The following is a 22368-nucleotide window of genomic DNA, read 5'->3' as shown; positions in this document are numbered from 1 at the left end:
CACCGGAGTCTTTGGAGTGCCCCCCTCGGCCTTTTCTGGGGGACAACCAGAAGGAAAGATGACCAGATGATCCAGTCGCCCCCCCCCCCCCAGGCCTAGCAGGAGCTCTGTCCTCCGATGCCCCGGGCTGGGCCCGCCCTGCCTTTGCCCCCCCCCCCGCCCCCCACCTGCCCCTCCCGAGCTCACCTTGGCAAACGCAAACCAAACCAAACCGAACGAAGTGGGCATTTAATAGAAAAATAAAAAGGAACGCATTCGTGTGGCAAGATGTGGCATTTGGCTCTGCCCGCAGCCCACGCTCAGCCCCGGGGGAAAAGCCTCATGCCTCCCCCTCCCTGCCCGCCCACCCAAGGGGCAAAACCGGCGGCCTCAAGGAAGGAGAGGAGCTGAGCCCAGCGGTGACCCCTTTCCTGGGGGCTCCCCAACGCCAGCTCACCAAGGCTCGGGCCGCCCAGCTCCTGGGACTCATCCAATGGCCCTTTGCGGGCTGCTCGGGGCCCCGCGCCCTGACCTAGGGCCCAGCACCGAAGCCCGGGGCGAGGGGCTCGCGGGGCGGAGGGTACGCCTGGGCGGCTGCGCACTGCAGGGAAGGCCCCGGGCCGTGGCGCGGAGGGCTCGGCACCTCACAGTCCTGCCACCTCAGGACGGAGCTTCGTTTGCCTACAAGAACCAGAAAGCTGTCAAAGGGCAGGAGAGGTCAAGCCCTGCCCAGCCCCCCAGCGCCCCCAGCGGCCCAGCCACGCCCTCTCCCTGGGCTCGGGGGTCCCACAGAGAGCCTGGCACTGGGGATGGGGACAGAGGACATTCACACCCAGGAAGGGGCGCGGAAGCCCCAGAACGCCTTACAGCAAGAGCAGTACAGAAGCTCCATGACCCGGAAGCAGTTGTCCAGCAAGGCTTTGGGCCGCACGAGTTTCAGACTCAGGCCTGGAGTACTCAGAAGGGACAACACCGCTTCCACCTGCGGACCGATCTCCACATCCTGTGAGGGAGGAAAGGACCCGAGGCGTGAAGAGGTGGCGGCCACATTGCCTGGACAGAAGGACACGATTTCCCATGATCCAGGCAACCTGTACCCAAGCGCAACACAGATGTTTGCTTCTCCATCGCTGGAAGACGCCCCCCAGGGCACAGGCGCTGGGGCCTCCTCGCTGTTCCGGCGTGTGCATGGCTGGGAGGGGTCGGCTCCCTGATCAAGGAGAACTGCTCTTCGGGATGACCTCCATCCACTCCAGGGGACAACAGAAGGGCCTGGGAGGGACACTGAGCCGCAAGGTGCACAGGCAGGGCGGGGTGTTTGGCCCTGAGCTCTAATGGCTTCTCGATGCCTAAGGAAACACCTGGGAGCATCTTGGGCACCAGGAACCATTGCAGAGGCATCAAGAGAAATGTGGGGGACAACCTTCTTGGAGGCTGTAGCCGCCTAGGAAATGCATCTGAGCTGACTTGTGTCCCCCATGGCTCCTAAATGCTACATCTCAACGCTACCAGTACCGGTGCATAGCTCTATCTGGAAATAGGGCAGATGTAATGAAAGATCCTGGAGCTACAACTTCCGGATTGAAGGCAGATCCTGTGTGTGTGTGTGTGTGTGTGTGTGTGAGTCCTGAGGCTTGAACTTAGGACCTGGGCGCTGTCCCTGAGCTTTGAGCCACGGTGGTAAATGAGAGAAAAGTGTCCTGGACTTTCCTGCACAGGCTGGCTTTGAACCCGGCTGCATCCTCAGATCTCAGCCTCTCGCGTAGCCAGGACTACAGGTGTGAGCCTCTTCCTTCCTTCAGCTCTTTTCCCCACACTCCCTCCCTCCCTTCTCCGCCTCCCTCAGGACGTGCCGGAACTCTCCTTGCACTGGCCTCCTCCCACCCTCCCGCGGCCGCGGCTCACCGTGAGGCCCTCCTGCACGTTCACCAGCAGCGTCTGCACCTCCTGCAGGTACTTCCAGGACGGGTGGCCCTCGAGCAGCACGCTCTGCACCGACTCTGTGGCGTTGAGACTCACCAAGACCCACAGATAGCGCAGCTCGCGCTCACTCACCCGGGCCCTCTGCTACAGGGACAGGAGAAGTCACTGGACCCCTCCTCCCCCCCCCCCCCGCGCGTGGGCCTCTGGGCTGTGACCCCCTGGGACCTGCCCCCCTCCGTGGGAACATCCTGGAGCCTGTCTGGGGGCAAGCTAGATTGAGGGGCTGGCGAAAGACGGCTGGATGGCAGCACAACCCGCCGAAACCAACATGCCTCTTACTTAGGCTGGGACTCTTGGGGGTTCACGGGCCCAGCCCCAGGGCGTCCTCACCAGCCTGGTGATGTTGGCAACTCTGAGCACCCCCTCATAAGGCACGCTGATCCTGTAGTTGATGGGGAAGTAGTGTTTCTAGAAAGGTACAGGAACATACCCGGAAATCACAGGCAGAAATGGCTTCGACAGATGCTGACAGAGGAGAGAGGCAAGCGAGGCGCAGCCCCCACTAAAGACACTGCGCTCCGCCCTGGGGTGCAGGGACGGTTCCTATTAGGGCAGAGCTTTTAGAAGTAAAGACCCATGGCACTAAGGAAAGCATTACCTAGGGAGTGAGGGAGATGTTCTAGAAATAACTACAAGTGATGGTTGCACAACTCTATGAACGCACCGAACACCAGTGGGTGGAACAATTTAAGTGGGTTGTATGGTAGGTGAACTGTATCTCAGTAAGGCTGTTGTTGAAAAGCACATGTAGAGACAGGCATGGTGGTACTCAGCTACAATCCCAGTACTTGGAAGATGGTAGCAGGAACTGTGTGAATCCAAGGCCAGCAAAATTGTGTCTCAAAAATAAAATTTAGGGGCCTGGGAATGTGACCCAGTGGTAGAGTGCTTGCCTCGTATACATGAAGCCCTGGGTTCGATTCCTCAGCGCCACATGGATAGAAAAAGACAGATGTGGTGTTGTGGCTCAAGAGATAGAGTGCTAGCCTTGAGCAAAAAGAAGCCAGCCTCAGGTCCTGAGTTCAAGGCCCAGGACTGGCATGCATAAGTGAATGAATGAATAAATAAATAATAAAAATCTAGAGTCCATGTGGACATCTCCACTCTTTAAAAAGAATTAAATAGCCAGGTGCTGGTGGCTCATGCCTAGAACCCTAGCTACTCAGGAAGCTGAGATCTGAGGATTAGGGTTCAAAGCCAGCCTAGGCAGGTTAAGTCCATGAGACTCAGATCTCCAATAAACAACCAACAAAACCCCAGAAGTGGAGCTGTGACTCAAGTGACAGAATGCGGGCTGGGAATATGGCCTAGTGGCAAGAGTGCCTGCCTTATATACATGGAGCCCTGGGTTCGATTCCCCAGCACTACGTATACAGAAAATGGCCAGAAGTGGCGCTGTGGCTCAAATGGCAGAGTGCTAGCCTTGAGCAAAAAGAAGCCAGGGACAGTGCTCAGCTGCTGAGTTCAAGCCCCAAGACTGGCAAAAAACAAAACAAGTGATAAGATGCCAGACTTGATCAAAAGCAGCTCAGGGACCACACCCAGGCCCTGAGTTCAAGCTCCAGGACCAGCAAAAAAGAAAAAAAGAAAAAGAAAGCTAAATATTCCGATGTGTAGGTCTTTTTCTCCCCTGCCTGGGGGTCCTCTAGGGACTTCCTGAAGTCCCTTCCTGGATCATGGGGTAAGCACCAGGTGGAGGCGGGCTCAGATGTCAGGCCAAGGAGAGGTGGCACCCTGGGGGATGATGGGAAAGGGGGCAGTGAGCGTAAACCACGTCCATCAGTCACGTGACAGAGAAAGATGCGGAGGGAAGCTGGGGTAACTTTACCCTGGGGCTAGCCCAGGTCCAAGCGGGGCCCGGAATGTCCAGAACCCCGTGCCAGGAGAGCCTTGGCAGGCGCCCATGAGGTTACCATGTACTGCAGTCGGTTCCTGTACTGAAGCTTGACCCGCAGGTAGCCGGTGACGTCACACTCCTTGTTCTGAGCCAAGGGCCACACCTCCAAACTCTCGTTCCCCAAGGCCATGCCAAAGAGGATCCCAAGATCTGCGAACCACACCCAACCAGACCCCATGAGCGCCAGGAACCGTGCCCACATCGCCCTGTGTTCTGCATACATAATGTCATCCCAGCCGGGAGCTGGAGGCTCAAGCCTGTAACCCTAGCTACTCAGGAGGCTGAGATCTGAGGATCACAGTTCAAAGCCAGCCTGGGCAGGAAAGTCCGTGAGACTCTTATCTCCAATGAACCACCAAAAAGCCAGAAGTGGAGCTGTGGCTCAAAGGGTAGAACCCTGACCTGGAGCACAAAAGTTCAAAGACCATGCCTAGGCCCTGAGTTCAAGCCCCAGGACTGGCACATATTAAAAAATAACTTTTAAAATGACTCTGTGGTGACCCAAGAGACTTTCTTTCCTGCTCTGTCTATCTACATGTGGAATTCCTCTCAATGAAATGTACCAGTGAGTCTGAGGCATTTTCCAGTTTAATGGATTTAATGGATTGCAACAAATGCTGTTATCTTTTGAAACAGTACCAGTCTTCACCACTAGAGGTCACTATGGTCTCAAAAAAGCCTCTGTTAGTTCCGCCTAATTGAACAGAAAAAGTAGAGGAAAATGTGGAATAAAGATGAATAGGGTAGCCTAGTGGTAGAGTGCTTGCCTAGCATACATGAAGCCCTGGGTTCGATTCCTCAGCACCACATATACAGAAAAAGCCAGAAGTGGCACTGCGGCTCAAGTTGGCAGAGAAGCTAGGAACAGTGCCCAGGTTCAAGCCCCAGGACCAGCAAAAAATAATAAATAAATAAATAAATAAAGTTTAAGTAAGCATATCTTATATTATCATCACATAACCATCATGAACGTTCTCTGACAGCATGATTTTTATATTTTGTTATTGGGGTTTGAAGTTAAGATTACAGGTATGAGCCACCAGAGCCCGGCTAGTGACCTTTTGAAAGGCACTGGTGGCTCACCCCTGTAGTCCTAGCTACTCAGGAGGCTGAGATCTGATGATCGCAGTTCGAAGCCAGGCCAGGCAGGGAACCCTGGAAGACTCTTATCTCCAACAAACTACTCAAAAAAGCCAGAAGTGGCACTGGGGCTCAAGTGGTTGAGCACTTGCCCTGCACAAAAGAAATTCAAGGCTAGCGTGCAGACCTAGCGTTCAAGCCCCAGGACCAGGAAAGAAAAAAAAAAAAGGCTCAATCCAACCCTACCTGAAGAACTTAACCTACAGAAGAAATTGAATTTTATTAATGGCTTCTATGTATGTATTTGGAAGGAAATGTACCGAGCTCCTATAAAAGATCTCTTTCTATCTTGTAGGATAGCTTCCGTGTTCCACAATCAGCATTGTCATTAGAGTCAGAAGCAAGAAGCATCTTTTTGTGTGGAGATAGCTAGACCGGCTGAGTCAGCGCCCTGTCCCACCTGTTAGGATGGCTGGTGGGACGTCCCCGCCCGCTTCCTGGAACCTTCAAGCTTTTGTCTGTACACTCTACCTGTCCCCAGGCCTACTTGCCCTGTGGCTGCCCCATCCGCCTGCAGCCGCCTGCCCTTCACCTCAACGGAACTCTAACAGCCACAACTTTGCAAGGAGTCCAGGTACCCGACTTGGTATTGGGTGGGAGGAACAGATAAGCACAAAGCAAACCAGTGTTTGGACCTTTGGCATGGACTTAAGTTGTTATTGTTGTTGTTTTGTCAGTCTGTTGTTGTTGTTTTGTCAGTTGTGGGGCTTGAACTCTGGGCCTGGGCAGTCTCTGAGCTCTTCAGCTCAATACTAGTGCTCTAGCACTTTGAGCCACAGCGCCACTTTTGGTTTTCTGGGGGTTAACTGGAGATTAGAGTGTCATGGACTTTCCTGCCCAGGCTGGCTTTGCACTGCGATCCTCAGATCTCAGCCTCCTGAGTAGCTAGGACTTGGATTTGCATTCTTTGGTCCTAAGTCATAACAGTTCTCAGCCTGGCACCACACACTCACACTTGTGCACACACTCAAGGTCAAGATCACTCCTGTGCTGGGCACCAGTGGCTCACACCTGTAGTCCTAGCCACTCAGGAGGCTGAGATCGGAGGATTGCTGTTCGAAGCCAGCCCAGGAGGGAAAGTCCATGAGACTCATCTCCAATCAACCACCTCCTCCCTCTCAAAATTAAAACTCCAGAAGTGGAGCTCAACTGTAGAGCACTAGCCTTGAGCAAAATAAGTTCAGGGACAGGTGCCCAGGCCCTGAGTTCAAGCTCCATGACCAGCATACACACACACACACACACACACACACACACACACACACACACGGATCTGTCTATAGTTGGGTTTTTCCCTATGTGGCAGTCACTACAGGCCACACACTCTGTCCTCAAATTCTGCTCCAGGGACTGTGTCCCCGTACGTGGCCTGTCCCTGTGTCCAGAGCACCTCAGCTTGACACAACGGACACAAAGGTGCCCTGGGAACCCTGCCTCCCCCAGGACCGCACACCCTTCCTCTGTGTCTGCAGCTAGACCACCATTTCTAACGGGAAGCTTGTCTCCACTGGAGAAACCTGTGATCATGGGAACAGCACAGCTACGACCCCAAAACTACTTGTCACCTCCATCTTCTGAACCCCAGGAGCCTTACAGCCAGTGCATGCTCACCCCAGGTGAGAAGACCCTCCCATCCCTCCACCTCTCTCCCCATCCCTCCTCCTCCCTCCCCATCCCTCCTCCTCCCTCCCCATCTGAGAACCAGCAAGACCCAAGCAGAGGCTAAGCAGCAGTCGGAGGAAGGCACCCTCTGCCCCGCTCTCTGCTGGGGCAATGAGAAGGAAGGCCCAGATCCTTTCCCAAATGATCATTTGTATCTTTGTAGATGCAGTTCAGTGGCAGATCTCACAATGAAATCACCCTGGATTTAGGGAAGGCCCTAAATCCAATGACTAGTGTCTGGGTAAGAAGATAGGGTTACCCAGAGGGAGAAGCCATGTGAAACCCGACTGGGGCAACTTGGAGTGATGCTACCACGAGCCAAGGGATGCCAGGAGCCAGCAGAAGCTGGAGGAGACAGGAGGAGCTCTACCCCCAGAGATGCGAAGGCTCGTGGCTCTGCCACGCCCTGATTTCAGACTTCATCTCCAGAACGGGGAGAAAACACAAGCCTGTTGCTCTGGGCCACCAATAGCTTAGAGCAGACCAACCCCACCCCCCCCCAGCACCCCAACCCCTCTGCCAGGTAGCCCCAGCCCTAAACCATGCCTTCTCCCTTACCCCTAGTTGTCTCTTGCCAAGTTCCGAAAGCTGCCTTCTAGAACTTTCTCCCTTCCACTTTGCCTATCCCCTCTCCTGTTCCCCTTACCTCCTCCTGCCCAGACAAGTGCAATAGCTACGCCTCTGCATCACGGATCCCTCTGCCTACAGCACGTCACCACGCCACGTCTACCTGTCTACCCGCGAGGGCCCCGCCCCGCCTCTGAGACCACTTCAAGGGGCATTGCACCTACTCCACATTCCCTGCTCCCCAAAATCTGGAAGTTTCCAGGCCACTGGGTCTGGCTGGTCCTTCGCCCGTTCTGAAAGGACATTGCAGCATCTCTCCACAAGAACCCCGGGGCACCCATCTCCTCTCTGAACCCCCCCTGGGCCCAGCCCCCGCCCTCAGTTGTTCAACACATGGCACCTGGGCCAGGTGGCAAAGACACACGGCAGGCAAGGTCCTGGTTGTCATGACAGCCACTCCGCCAAGGGGTGGATGGGTGGGCACCAGGGAAATGCATGGCACTGGAGTCAGTGACATAGCATTGGGGGGGGGCTTGCTTCTGCCTCCCACCCGGCAGGCATGGGAGCCCCCCCCCATGCCCTTTCCTTTTTTTCTGTCAGTCCTGGGGCTTGAACTCAGGGCCTGAGCACTGTCCCTGAGATTTTTTTTGCTCAAGGCTAGCATAGCACTCGACCACTTGAAGCCACAGCGTCACTTCTGGCTTTTTGATGATTAATTGGAGATCAGAGTCTGATGGACTTTCCTGCCTGGGCTGACTTCGAACTGTGATCCTCAGATCTCAACCTCCTGAGTAGCTAGGATGACAGGCGTGAGCCACCAGTGCCCGGCTGGCTCCTTTGCCTTTTGTCATTCTTCCATTCAACTTATGTATCTTTTTGCCAACAGCAGTGCTCATGATTCTGCTTCGGAGTTTCATCCTTTGGTGGATGAGGGGTGCAGGGGGGCCGAGCTGCCTTCCCCAGGTCCCTGGCTGCATACGTCTCCCTGTGTCTGGGCCCCCAACCCCCACCCCCACCCCCCGCTGGCCACACCCAGGGAGAGCAGAGATTCTGTCTCTCCTCACCTCTGCCCCGCCCTGCCCCACAGTGCTGGGGAACCCAGCGCTGACGCACCGTCACCCACCCCAGCACCTGTCCTCCTCCTCTGGCCACTGTCTGGCTCGTCCATCTGGGGGTCAGGGGCGGGCAGGGCAGAGGGCAGCTGTTGGGGTGCCCATCCCTGAGGCGCCTGAAGCCCAGCGGGGAAGCATCTCAACTTCTCGTGCACAAGAACACCCTCGTTGCCATGGTTACAGCCAAGCCCACTGTGGACCAAGGTCTCCCAGGTGAGTCCCCGGGGGGGACCCCCCTCCCCCCCCACCCCAGTACTCACAGTGCAGCCAGGCGAGTCCCCGTGGCATGGTGGGTGCCCACCTCTGACAGCAGAGGTGCCTGTCCCCCGTGGCTGCGTCCCCAGAGGTGCAGGCAGACGGCTACATGGCCTCAGCTCAGCCAAGGGGGCCACCACGTCCAGGAAGGGCTGGCCCCAGAGGAGCAGCGGGCCGCGGCGGGAGGGCGACGCGCCCTATCTGCCTGGCAGGGCGGGTGGGCAGCCAGGGGGCGGTGGCTGCCAGCCCCATGGCCGCCAAGGGGCTGGTGGGAGCCAGCAGCCTCTGGGGCTTGTCCTTCCTTCTTTCCTTCGGAGGAGGAGGAGGAGGAGGAGGAGGAGGAGGAGGAGGAGGAGGAGGAGGAGGAGTCCCCAGCAGGCCCCTCGGAATCTAGGGCTGGGTGGCGCTTTCTCTGATGTCTCTGCCTGCAGCTGCTCAGTGTGAAGTCTGGCCCTGGAAAAAGAAGGAGGAGAGAGACTTGATTATGTAAGAGGCAGCGCTGCCACTCAGCCACCAAAGCAGGCACGGAGGACCCACCTCGCCTGTGGCACCCACGGCCCGGGCAGGGACACCCCACCCTGGTGGCTGGCCACGGGGGGACACGGCTCACACAGAGCCAGAGGGGCTGGCAAACCCCGCAGCTGCGTGGGGCCAAGGCGTGGGCGCGCAGGACCCCGGCTGCCAGCCTTGGCCCGGACAGAACCCCCCCCCCCCCCAGCCGTGAGGGTCACGGCCGGCGGCTGCCAGGAGGAGGCGGCCAGGAGGGCCGGGTGAAGCCTGGCTCTGCAGGGAGGCAAAAGGCAGAGGCTGCCGAGTCCCGCGCCCATCTTCAGACTTAGTTCCAGCCCCAGCGCACTTTTTCTGCCAGGTCAAATACTGCTGATCCGAGTGCATCTGAATCCTGGTTAAATAGTAACTAGTTTATGAGTGGTGTTTTGTTTTTTTTTAAGCCCAAGTATGCCCCAAATATTGCAGGGGGTACACTTATGCCAAAAATAGATTCATGGTTTCCAGGCATGGATGGCTCACTCCTGTCAACCCAGCTACTCAGGGAGCTGAGATCTGAGCGTCGGGCTTGACGCCAGCCCGCGCCGATACATCAGAGAGATTCCAAGAAGCCAGCACAAAGACAAAGGTAGAGGTGCGGCTCCAGCGACAGGGCAGCAGCTTGAGCAAAAAAGCCCAGTAAAGGGGCTGGGGATATGGCCGAGTGGCAAGAGAGCTTGCCTCCCATAAGCCCTAGGTTCGATTCCCCAGCACCACATATACAGAAAATGGCCAGAAGGGGCGCTGTGGCTCAAGTGGCAGAGTGCTAGCCTTGAGCGAGAGAAGCTCAGGGAAGCTGGGAGTATGGCCTAGTGGTAAAGTGCTCGCCTCGTATACATGAAGCCCTGGGTTCAATTCCTCAGCACCACATGTACAGAAAAAAGCCGGAAGTGACGCTGTGGCTCAAGTGGTAGAGTGCTAGCCTTGAGCAAAAAGAAGCCAGGGACAGTGCTCAGGCCCTGAGTCCAAGCCCCAGGACTGGCAAAACAACAACAATAACAACAAAAAAGCTCAGACCCTGAGTTCAAGCCCCCACTATCAGCACACACACAAAAAGTATTCATTGTAGCTGGATATGTGAGCACACACCAATCATGTCAGCAGCTGGAGGCTGAGGCAGGAAGATCTTACATTCAAGGTCAACTGGAGCTATGGAATGAGACCCTATCTCAAACATAAGCAAAAAAGGAGGGGGGGAGCAGGAGGAAGAGGGGGGGGGGAGGGAGGAGGAGGGAGGGGGAGGAGTTTGGACTACTGTCTCGTTCTGTAGATGAGGCTGAGCTGACCAGTGACAGTCGGCTGTGAGTTGTAGTCCCTGACCCGGTTCAAATCCATCCCTGTGCCTTCTATTTCCCCTCTGGTCACACAGATTGAGGGCATAAGCGGAAGCAGGTTGGATGCGAGGGTCCCTGTCTCTGTGGCATCCCCACAGAATGTTCCAGAAGTGCTGGAACTTGGGCAGGGAGTGGAGATCATGCTTGCCTAGTATATATGAAGCCCTCAGTTTGATGCCCAGGACTGGAAAGAGGAGAAGAGGAAAAAGAAATAGAAGGAGAAGACACAAGAGGAGAAGGAGGAAGAGGAAGAGGACTTAGGAGAAGCTCCCCACTGGCCGGCAGGACCCCATACAGTAAAACAAAGTTATTCAAATTCATAGGTTGTTCTGGCCCTCAGCTCCACTGTGGCCCTTCCCCTGCTCTGCCCTTCCTTCCTTTCCCTCCTCCTCCTCCTCCTCCTCCCTCCTCTCCCCCCCCCCCCCCATTTCACTCTGGCAAGATCACTACCAGCAGTACCCTAACTGGGCCTATTTGGTGTTGTGAAAGTAGAATTTATACATGCAAAATTCACTTTTCTTTCTTCTGTCAGCTGTGGGGCTTGGACTCAGTGCTGGGTGCTGTTCCTGAGCATTTTTTGCTCAAGGCTATTACTCGACCGCTTTGAGCCACAGCTCCACTTCCAGCTTTTTGGGGGTTCATTGGAGATAAGAGTTTCATGGACTATTTCCTGCCCTGGCTGGCACTGAACCTTGAACTGTGATCTCAGCCGCCTGAGTTGCTAGGATTACCGGCGTGAGCTCCCAGCACCCAGCCAAAATTCACCTTTTCACCATGTGCAATTCCAGGAATGTAAACACATTCAGAGAGCCCTGTAACTACTACAATAATCAAGATACAAAATATTTCCACTTGTCTGCACGGTCCTCCCTGGCGCTCTGCAGTGAACGCCTCTTCCTTCCTAGCTCTAAGCAACGGCCCATCTGCTTTCTGTCCAGCACTTTCTTCCAGAATGTCACATAAACTCAACCCTCGGGTGTTGTCCTATGTGTCTCACTTCTCTCAGCTGGCATGCTATACCTGGGGTGCATCTTTTCATGCATGCTAGTGGTTCCCTCCTTTTCCTTGCTCAGGACCCGTCCAGCCCAGCGTATGTGGAAGGGCACTGGGGCTGTTCCCAGCTTTTGATGCTAATGAAAGAAGAGTGGTGTTGGTGTGGTGGAACCTTCCATCTCTCTTGGGCCCATGTAACTTTTCAGTTACAGCCCTTCAGAGCACTGGGCTCTGCGGGCCGCCCCTGGGGCCTGGGCTGCCCCCCCCCCCAATCAGGAAACCACGGCCCAGACCTGCCACAGGCACACGCCACCCTGTCCACGTCCCACAAACCCTTGCGGTAGCCCCCAGTGCTGAATCCCGTCCCCGCCCCCCCCCCCCCAACTTCTAGTTTCTGATGCAACCAAGCGTGCAAAGGAGTGGAATCGTCTCTCTTCATGCTATATTTGTATCAAGTCCTGAATCTGGCCAACCATCCATCTGTAGGCCCAGCCCTAGGCCTAAACCAAAACAGGGGAACGAGAGGAAGCAAAAGGAGGACACCAAAAGGGAGAAATGACAGAGGCAGACGCTGAGGGGACCCTAGGCCATTTGGTAGAGGCTGATGACAGATGGGGCTCGAAGCTCTCAGCACCCTTCCCTGATGAATGAGGCCCAAGCCAGGCCTTCAAGCCTTCTACTCCCAGGTTCAAGGCCTTGACCAGGCTGGGAAGGCCAGGCCTGCCCCTCAGCCTCTATCTGGGGACCTATAGAGGTGGATAAAGAATTTAGAAATGAGGGCCAAGCATCAATGGCTCACACCTGTCATCCTAGCTACTCAGGAGGCTGAGCTCTGAGGATAGTGATTCGAAGCCAGCCAGGCAGGAAACTCCGGGAGACTCTTATCTCCAATTAACCACTAGAAAACCGGAAGTGGTGCCATGGCTCAAGTGGTAGAGCGCTAGCCTTGAGCTAAGGAGCCTCAGGGACAGCACCCCAGGCCCAGAGTTCAAGTCCCACAACCTACCAGAAGAAAAAAAAAGAATTTGGAAATGTGCCTCTCCATCCTCCCCCATTCCACCACTAGGACTTACAGCACCATTGGGAAGTTCATGAGGGCAAGAGTTGTACCAAAAAACAACAACAACAAAAAAAATAGGAGTGGGTGTAGTTGTCTGCATAGCTCAGTGGTGAAGACCATCTTCAAAGTCATAGAAATAAGTAAAAAATGACTAGCAATTTCAGCAAATGCTGACATGTACTGGGAGGGCCAAGGTCAGGGAGAGGGCGGGGGGGGGGGGGGGACAAAAGGGGTGACAGAGCGGGATCTGCTGTGGAAGGGGAAGTCAAGATGGGGGCTGGGTGAGAACCAGTATGTGAGCGCTACTTGCAGATTGGATCCACAGGTGACTGAGTGCTTGGTTTTCTATTGTTTTGGTTTGGTTTCTCCTTTGCTTCTGTGGATAAAACCAGGGCCTTGCCTATCCCACGTGAGCAATTGCCATTCAGCGACACCCCCAGCCTTGGAAGGTTGTTTTGTTGTTTTGTTTCACTTGAGATTCCTGAAGGTAGGAGAGAAGAAAACAGGCTGAGGCTGGCTGAGGCGGTGCACGATCTTATTCTTTTAGTCAAGTGCTGATATCACTTGGATTACAAAAAATAAAAACTAAAGCTGGTGCTGGTGACTCACACCTATAATCCTAGCTACTCTGAAGACTGTGGCTCAAAGACAGCCTGGGCAGATAAAGCCGAGAGACTCCAATTAACTAGCAAAAAGCCAAAAGTGGAAATGTGGCTTGAGTGGTAGGGTGCTAGCCTTGAGTGAACAGGTTAAAGGAGAGCTTGAGGCCCTCAGTTCAAGTCCCAGTATTGCTACAAAAACATAAAAACAGCCAAGAAGAAGAGAGGGGGGGGGAGGAGGAGGAGGAGGAGGAGGAGGAGGAGGAGGAGGAGGAGGAGGAGGAGAAGGAGGAGGAGGAGGAGGAGGAGGAGGAGGAGGAGGAGGAGGAGGAGGAGGAGGAGGAGGAAAAGAAGGCCAAGACCACCCCCCAGGGAGGGAGCATGGAACCTGGGTTAGCATCACGGCAGTTGGACCCCAGAGCCTGTGTCCTGGCCCCAAAAGAGTGGATGCAGTTGGCTAATCAGGATGTACACGAAAGACCCCAAGTGTGCACTCTCTCAGCTGTGGAGCCGAGCTGAGCCGGTGGCCCCTGCCCCCCCCGCTTGCCTCTGGGAAGGGCCTGGCCTGGGAGAGGTCACCCGGGTGGCTTCCCGGAGGAGGTGTGGCGCAGGCGGGAAGCACCAGGAATGGCCTCTGCCAAAGCAGGCCGGGATTGGCTCCTGTGGGCCGAATCTGTGCAGACCCAGGCTGGCCTTGCTCACTGGACAGGCTCACCCAGGCGACTTCTCACAAGAGAAGCAGCGCTCCGAGAATGGGAGAAAGGTGTCTCCTGAACGCGTCCACCCCAGCTGGCTTCCCCCTGGAGACGGTGCCGAGCTGAGTCTCCGGAGTGGCTGGACGGACGCATGGGCGCCCTCAGCAACCCCCACGTGCACTGCACTTCTGGTGTGGGCGCTGCCCGGGATCACAAAGGGCCTGGGGGGTGGGGGTGCTGAAGGATTGGAGCCATGTGTGCAGCCCAGCTAGTACACCCACCAGCCACATCCCTCTCCCCAAAGCAGCCAGGCCCGACCCAGGAGCCACCTTCCAGCCTGACCCCCTGGCCCCTAAGTAGGCCAGGACCAAAAGGCTCTCAGCTACCATACCATACCCCACAGCCTAGACATGAAAGAAAACGGAGCTGGTAAACGTGGACATGGAGACGAGGCCACAGGCCCTCCAGACCTCCCAGCTCATTCTGTGTAGAAGAGTCTGGAAGTTGTGTGGGAAATTTGCCTTCTGTTGGCACTCAGAAAAGTTCATAATCTAGAATATTTTTAATTGCAGGGTTTTTTGTTTTGTTTTTTGCCAGTCCTGGGCCTTGGACTCAGGGCCTGAGCACTGTCCCTGGCTTCTTTTTGCTCAAGGCTAGCACTCTGCCACTTGAGCCACAGCGCCACTTCTGGCCATTTTCTATATATGTGGTGCTGGGGATTTGAACCAGGGCTTCATGTATACGAGGCAGCACTCTTGCCACTAGGCCATATTCCCAGCCCCCATGAATTGCAGGTTTTTAGTGCAGGGATGTTGGACCTATATCCCACTCCTTTCCCTTGCCAAATAACACTCCTCGTATAAAGATATCTTTTCCTGCCAGGCACTAGCGCTCATACCTGTAATCCTAGCTACTCAGGAGGTTAAGATCTGAAATTGTGGGTTCAAAGTCAGGCTAGACAGGAAAAATCTCTGAGCCTCTCCCACCCCTCCTTCAGTCATGGGGCTTGAACTCAGGGCCTGGGTGCTGTCCCTGAGCTTTTTCACTCAAGGCTAGTGCTCTACTACTTTGAAGCATCGCTCCATTTCTGGTTTTCTGGTGGTTAATTTGAGATGAGAGTCTCACAGACCTTCCTGCCCCTGCTCTCAATGAACCACAATCCTCAGATCTCAGTGACCTGAGTAGCTAGGTTTACAGGCGTGAGCCACCGGCACTTAGATGCTTCCACTATTATTAACAGCACTGATCCAAGCCTCTGTGTAGACATGTGTTTTCAATTCTCTTCAGTACAATAGTTCCCTCTTATCCTCCTTATCCTCGGGGGAGTGTGCCAAGACCCCCAGCGAGTGCCGGAAACTGCAGAGTCCCCAACTCTGTATATCCTTTCTTCTCCATACACACACAGCTATGAGAGCAATTCATCTATAATTTAGGTAAAGTAAGAGCTCGGAGAGCAATTTATACCTCAGCAACCTCGGCTTTACTATGTTGTCTTTCTTACTGAGTAGAGAATGTTCTAAAAGAACCACTTTTGATCTAAAAGAAACACATTACAGCTTCTCCTTGACATATTCAAATTACCCAACATCCTTACTCTGTGAGGCCACTCGTAAGTGCAGTAAGGGTTGTGTGAACACAGCACTGCCATCTCACAATCAGAATTGACAATCTGCACAGCTAAGCCAGCACCAGTGGCTCACGCCTGTAATCCTAGCTACTCAGGAGCTGAGATCTGAAAACTGCGGTTCAAAGCCTACCTGGGCAGGCAAGTCCATGAGACTCTTATCTCCAAATAGCCACCAGAAAACTGGAAGTGGAGCTATGGCTCAAAGTGGTAGATCACTAACTAGCCTTGAGCAAAAGAGCTCAGGGATAGCACCTGGGCCCCTGAGTTCAACTGCCGGGGACTGGAAGACACACACAAAAACCTGCACAGCTCCGTGGCTAATGGGCACATGCAGCATACATACACTGGGCAAGGAGATGGAACAGGATGGCGAAAGCTCTCATCGCATTAGTTAGGACAATATGCAACCGTGAAAGCTGTTGTCAGGGCTTTCCCGGATTTTCCACGTGATTCTTTTAGCTCCACATGGACCACAGGTAACTGAACCGCCCCCCCCCCCCCCCCGCCAACCATGTGGCAGGGTGGAGGAGCGATGGTAGACAGGGCAGAATGGAGTTGTTGGGTCCCATGGAACCGCCAGTCGGCGTCCCAATCCAGATGTGGCATTTTACATTTCCACCCTGCGTGCGTGCGTGCGTGCGTGCGTGCGTGCGTGCGTGCGTGCGTGGCTCCCGCATCTCCAGCTGCTCGCCAGCGCTTGTTGCTGCCCCCTTCCACTGAGGCTGCTCCGGGTGTGGGAGGCGCTATCACTTTATGGTTTTGATTTTTATTTCCATTACAGCTAGGGGCGTTGAGCATTTTTCCAGGAGCCTAGTGGCCAGTTGCATATTCTCTTTGGAGAAATGCCTATTCCGTTCCTTTACCCATTGTATTGTCTTCATTTTTCTTACTTATAAGAGTTGTTTTTTTTAAAAATACATTCTAGGTTTCAGATTCTTTTTTTTTTTTTTGCCAGTCCTGGGGCTTGGACTCAGGGCCTGAGCACTGTCCTTGGCTTCTTTTTGCTCAAGGCTAGCCCTCTGCCACTTGAGCCACAGCGCCACTTCTGGCTTTTTCTATATATGTGGTGCTGAGGAATCGAACCCAGGGCTTCATACATGCTAGGCGAGCACTCTACCACTAGGCCATATTCCCAGTCTGGGTTCCAGATTCTTATCAGAGATATGACCAGCAAATCTTTTCTCCCATTTTGTGGATTGTCTTGTCTTCTTTCCTTCCTCCCTCCCTTCTTTTCTTCCTTCCTTCCTTCCTTCCTTCTTTCCTTCCTTCCTTCCTTCCTCCCTCCCTTCCTTCCTTCCTTCCTTCTTCCTTTCTCTTCTTTTTTCCTTCCTTCCCTATTTTTCTTCCTTCCTTCCTGCTTTAAAAAAAAAAGTTCTTGCTATGTAACCGAGACAGATCCCCTGCCTCAGTTTCCCCAGTGCTCCATTCTTAGACATACTTGTCTCTCCTATGCCAGTACCACACTGTATTGATTTTTTTGTAGCTCTGCAGTGAGTTAAGACTCTCAAGACTTTTTCTATCTATAACTGATTCTCCTGAGTCCAAGGTTACACAAGAATTCAGTGATGGAGCAGGGATTTCATGCAGATTTCATTTCAAGGATTTCATTTAAAGGCCACTATCTTTTTATTTTATTTCATTCATTTATTGTGTGTCATGGGGCTTGAACTCTGGACCTGGGTGCTGTCCCTGTGCTCTTCAGCTCAAGGTTAGTGTTCTTCCTCTTGAGCCACAGCACCACTTCTGGTTTTCCGGTGGTTAATTGGAGATAAGAGTGTCACGGATTTGCTACCCTGGCTGGCTTTGAACCACAATCTTCAGATCTCAGTCTCCTGAGTAGCTAGGATTATATGCGTGAGGCCAGTCTGAATTACTGTACCATCCTACAAAACAAATACCACATCCTCCACTGACTGAGAACCCAAAGGCTTGGTTTGGCTTCTGACCCTTTTAACTTTTTTTTTTCACCCTTCCTGAGAAATATTTGAGGCTGGAGTCCCAAGTTAATTTTAGCGACTCTAAGCCTGCTGGGACATCCTTCAGAACACTGCACAAACACAGATGAATGTAACAGGATGAAGGCTATTCAGTTATGTTTTTTGGGTTTTAATAGAGTATGGTTTAGTTTGGTTTTTCAGCAAACATTAACAAAAACAAGAGAAAAAGCTGGGAAGAATGAGGTCAGAATCATGCAGGGTTTTTTTTTCCCCCCCAAACTGGTGGGAAACCCTGGGATTCCTGAAGAGAATCATTCTAGTGGTTCCCTACAAAAGGAAAGAAGCATTAGCCTACAGGCACTAATGCCATACATGTCCAAAGCGCAAGCTACACATTGGCACCGGCAACACAGGACACAGAAGAACCAAAATTAATTTATTCCAAGAGTGCAAGGATGGTTCAATATTCAGAAACCTCGAATATAATAATAGACCCTAGGAGATCTGTAAATGTTGGATAACCCTTTAAAATTTTTCAATCTTTTTATTCTGTTATCAGGATATCCTTTTTAGCCAGATGCCAGTGGCTCATGCCTGTAATCCTAACTACTCAGGAGGCTGAGATCTGAGGATTGAGGTTCAAAGCCAGCCTAGGCAGGAAAGTCCAGGAGATTCTTATCTCCAATTAATCACCAGAAAACCAGAAGTGGTGCTGTGGATCAAGTGGTAAAGCAGTAGCTTTGAGCTGAAGAGCACAGAGACAGTGCCCAGACCTAGAGTTCAAGCTCCATGACCGACAAAAAAAAAAAAAAAAATCCTTACTAAAGTAGGGATTAATAGCTAATTCCTTAAGATATTTTTATTTTAATATTTTAATTTCTTGAGTTCTTTCAGCCTATCTTGTTTATTTATTTTGGCATTTGAGAGTTTAAAAAAATGTAATTTCTAGTGGAGTACCAGTGGCACATGCCTGTAATCCTAGCTACTCAGGGAACAGAGAGATCTGAGGATCATGGTTCAAAGCCAGCCTAGACAGGAAAGTCCTTGAGGGTCTTATCTCCAATTTACCACCAAAAGTCTGGGAGTGGAGCTATGGCTCAAGTGGAAAAGTGCTATCCTTGAGCAAAACAGCTCAGCGATAGTACCCAAGCTCTCTGAGTTCAAGCCCCAGCGGTCTCACACACACACACACACACACACACACACACACACACACACACACATCCTTATAAGCAAAGAAGTGAAAATTAGGACCACTATTAATTACTACTAAGCACGTACCAAAATGAATATAATTAAAAAGACGAAGCCAGAGCCGGGCACTGGTAGCTTATATCTATAATCCCAGCTACTTAGCAGGCTGAGATTTGAGGATTGAGGTTCAAACAGCCTACGGAGAAAAGTCTATGAGATTTTTAGCTTCAATTAATCACCAAAAAGCTGAAAGTGGAGCCATGGTTCAAGTGGTAATGTGCCAGCTGTGAGCCAAAAGCCAAGCAAGAGCATGAGGCTCTGAGTTCAAGCCCTAGTACTGACAACGCAAAATAAATAAGCAAGGTAGACTGGAAGAACTCAAGAAATTAAAATATATTTTAATATTATTAACCTTAGCAGACAAAACAGTAGGATCATGAACCAACATGAATAGACCAGGGCAACCTAAGGGAAAGAGTAGCACATTCTGAAACAGACCCAAATGTATAAAGGGAAAAGGCTTGTGCTAAAATAACCTCTCCATTTAGCAGGCAAGAGAGAGCCATCTGGAAAAAGAAAGAAGGATGGAGCCATTCTTCCGCACACATACTAGGATAAATTCCAAATGGATAAAAATTTGAGTGTAAAGTAACAAGGAAATGTAAGACACATTCTGTCATCTTAAAATGAGAAAGTTGGGTTTTTTGTACCTATGAGCCAGTTTCCTGGAGCCATCAATGAAATGTGGTTTGACTGAGAAAAGATAAAAACTTTGTGCATGCCAACTTCTTTTCTTTTTTTCTTTTTGTGCCAGTCCTAGAGCTTGAACTCAGGTCCTGGGACTCGGGTCTCTGAGCCTTTTTACTCAAGGCTGGCGCTCTATAACCTGAGCCACAGCTTCACTTCTGGCTTATTGGTGGTTAGAGATAAAATTCTCACAGACTTTCCCGCTTGGGCTAGCTTTGAACCGTGATCCTCATATCTGACTTCTGAGAATCTAGGACTGCAGGCATGAGCCACTGGCACCCAGTTCCATTTTTTTTAAACCGAAAGAGAAACACTACACTGGATTCAGATCAAAAGTAAAAGGTTTATCCCTAATATGTAAACAGCCCCTAGAAATAAAAAAGGAAAAAAGCCAACAACCCAATTTTTAAAAATAAGCAAAAGATGCGAGGAAGATAGTCATAAAGAAAGAATAGAAATGGTCTTTAGACATGCTGTATACATTTAAAAGTTTTTTATCACACGTTTAAATTAAGATGAAATTGAGTCACAGCTTCCCACCTATCAGATTGGTAAAAATCCAGTGATCTGACAATGTGGTGCATTGGTAATGACGTGGGAAAACACGATTTCTCATTCAGAGCTGATGCAGGTCTGATCTAGGACTAATTTTATCAAGGCAATTTGGCTGCCTCTCTCTCCAAATTACCAATGCAGATACCTAGCAATCCCATTTGTTGGAATTTATCCTACATATACAGAGTGCATCTGCAAAACGCCACATCTGTGAGGCAATGCACCCAGCAGAACCATGTCTGTGATAACAGATGGAAAATAACCTGAATGTTCCTGAGACACAAAGGCACAAGGTGCCTTAATCAGCGAAGCAAATAGGCTCAGAGCAGTGTGCATTCATTCTATTTTGCAAACTGTGCTCAGCAGAAGCAGCAAAATGTGTGTGTGTGTGTGTGTGTGTGTGTGTGTGTATGCGTGCGTGCTAATACTGGGGCTTGAACTCAAGGCTTGGGCACTGCCCCTTAGCCTTTTCACTCAAGGATAAGGTTCAACCACTTGAGCCACAGCTCTAGTTCTAACCTTTTGGTAGTTAAGCCAGATGGGGATGGCTTGGAACAGCAATCCTGAGGTTTCAGCCTCCTGAGTCACTAGGATTCCCAAACACCCAGCTTAAATCCATAATTTGATGGATATTTTGTCAGGGGATAATTCTGTTATTTAATGGACTTTTTTTCCCCCCTGACTCAGAGTGATCAGCTTAAGTAGGAAAAAAATGAAGTCCAGAAATTAGGGAGTTCTTGAAAGTTCTTGAAAAATTTTCTCCATAGAGAAGATTTACCGGATAATGTATGAAGAAAACTCAAAATTGTTCTTTATGATGGGATGTTAACCACAAGAATGCATTGTCTCATTGAAATACTGAACAATAGAAGAGAGAAGTTATAGGTCCTGAGCTTCTAAGCCCAGGTCAAGACCCATGACACCTACCCCCCGAATGTGTCACTGGGGACATTTGCCAGGCACCAGGAAACACCGGCCAGCAGTTTTGTTGCCTGTAATAGTTCAGAGACTCTTGTCAGGACATCTTGCCCCAGTATTGCTCCTGCAAGATGCAATGAGATAAATGAGAGCTGGGGCCACCCACTTCGCCTTCTCTAAGCCTCCATTTTCTCCTGGGAAGAGCAGAGGTGAAGGTTGGTTAGGCCTTGCTCTCGGTGCCGAAGCTTTGGAATCTGCAATTCAAGCGTTTTCCAGATGCGGAATCTGCACCTTGGGAAAGGTGAATGACTTACCCGAGGCCACTTGGACAGCAAGAGCGGCACTGTTGCCACCTGTCTGGCAGGGCTGTCCTGCCTCCACCCCGGCTCTGTGCTACAAACCTGCCTGAGCCCGCGGGGGAGGCCAAGCCTCCAGACCCGGGGCTCAGCTCAGATGACCAGGCTGTTTGGCCTTCTGGTTGGTGGGTTGGTGTTGAGCACGTGTGTCTCTCATGAGGTTGCCCAGGTGGGCCCTGATCACTGAGCTCCGGGGAGCCTCCCATCCCAGCCTTTCAGGAAGCTAGGACGACAGATGCGTGTCACCATGCCCAGATAGGCTGTTCCTTTTAAAGATGCGCTTTGGGGCCAAATGATTTCTTTCCTTGAGTCACCTTCCCTTCCTGGGACTCACCCTTTGACAGGCCCTTCTGTGGGAACCGGAGGAAGACAGAATGTCTAGACATGTGAGGGCTGATGGGAGGTGGAGGGAGGGAGAGCTAGGAAAGCCGAGGAACCTCTGCAGCTGCCCGCCATGAAAGACTGGCCTCGGCCCATTAACACCCGCCGAACGGGGTAGTGACGTGAATCCCCCCTTCCCTCCCCTCTTGAATAGCCCCACTTGGCCAGGCCCCTCTCTGTTCCCTGGTCCAATCTAGACCCAGAATGGCAGACCAGCTGCCAGGAACCACTTCTTCACTAGTCTGGAATGTTCCTAGTGGAAAACAAAGGGGAAATGGAAGTCTTAATGAACAGAACGGCTTTGTTCCAGAGCTTTTAGCCCACGGGCGGTCTGTTCCTGACTTGGGCCCTGACACTTATTGACTTTGGGTTCAAGTCCTGTTCTTCTGTGGACGCTGGCTGGGACAGCCGTGCCCCTCGAGGGCCTGGCCCTCGGGTTCTGTCTCACAGTCTGGTTTGCCCGCATCTGCAGAGCATTGACATCAACCATCCGATCATGGGGTCCCACATCTTCTTTCCCTGCTTGGAACATCAGCCCCACTGAAATTAAGGGGCCTTTTCTCCTTTTTCTTTTTTCCCCCCCATTGCTGAGGATCGAATCCAAGGCCTTGCACATTCGAAGTAAGGGTTCCACCACTGACGGATACTCTCAGCCTGAGAGCTGTTTTCATTGGATCTCTAGCTTGGTTTTGATTGCTTGTTAGTTGTTTTTCATCACACGCATGCAAGGGTGTTGTCACAAGTAAAACCATACATGGCTATTTCCTATTGCTCTACTGCACTGAGTTAAGATTTCCTGGGCTGGGAACAGGGCCTAGTGGTAGAGTGCTT

The 22368-nt window shown here is 52.1% G+C and overlaps 1 protein-coding gene across 2 annotated transcripts in view; it reads right to left on the bottom strand.

Annotated features, from left to right (window-relative positions):
* Nucleotides 1-217: 217 nt before the first annotated feature.
* Il34 (interleukin 34) overlaps nt 218-22368 on the bottom strand; it is a 34919-nt gene continuing 12768 nt past the window's right edge. Inside the window, exons 2-7 of one of the 2 annotated variants that reach the window (XM_048355147.1) lie at nt 8601-9048; nt 3876-4009; nt 2293-2370; nt 1885-2046; nt 847-982; nt 218-660 (exon numbers count right to left, since the gene is read on the bottom strand). In XM_048355147.1, the coding sequence (XP_048211104.1) occupies nt 512-660; nt 847-982; nt 1885-2046; nt 2293-2370; nt 3876-4009; nt 8601-8628 (687 nt within the window). In that variant the 5' untranslated portion in view covers nt 8629-9048 and the 3' untranslated portion in view covers nt 218-511. The remainder of the gene's footprint in view (nt 661-846; nt 983-1884; nt 2047-2292; nt 2371-3875; nt 4010-8600; nt 9049-22368) is intronic. The other variant, XM_048355148.1, reaches the window with a different exon arrangement.

Source organism: Perognathus longimembris, chromosome 10 (genome assembly GCF_023159225.1).
Source record: "Perognathus longimembris pacificus isolate PPM17 chromosome 10, ASM2315922v1, whole genome shotgun sequence".
Classification (NCBI taxonomy): Eukaryota; Metazoa; Chordata; class Mammalia; order Rodentia; family Heteromyidae; genus Perognathus; species Perognathus longimembris.
The sequence above is the reverse complement of the archived record's forward strand: the minus strand, read 5'-3'. Positions and strand labels throughout refer to the sequence as shown.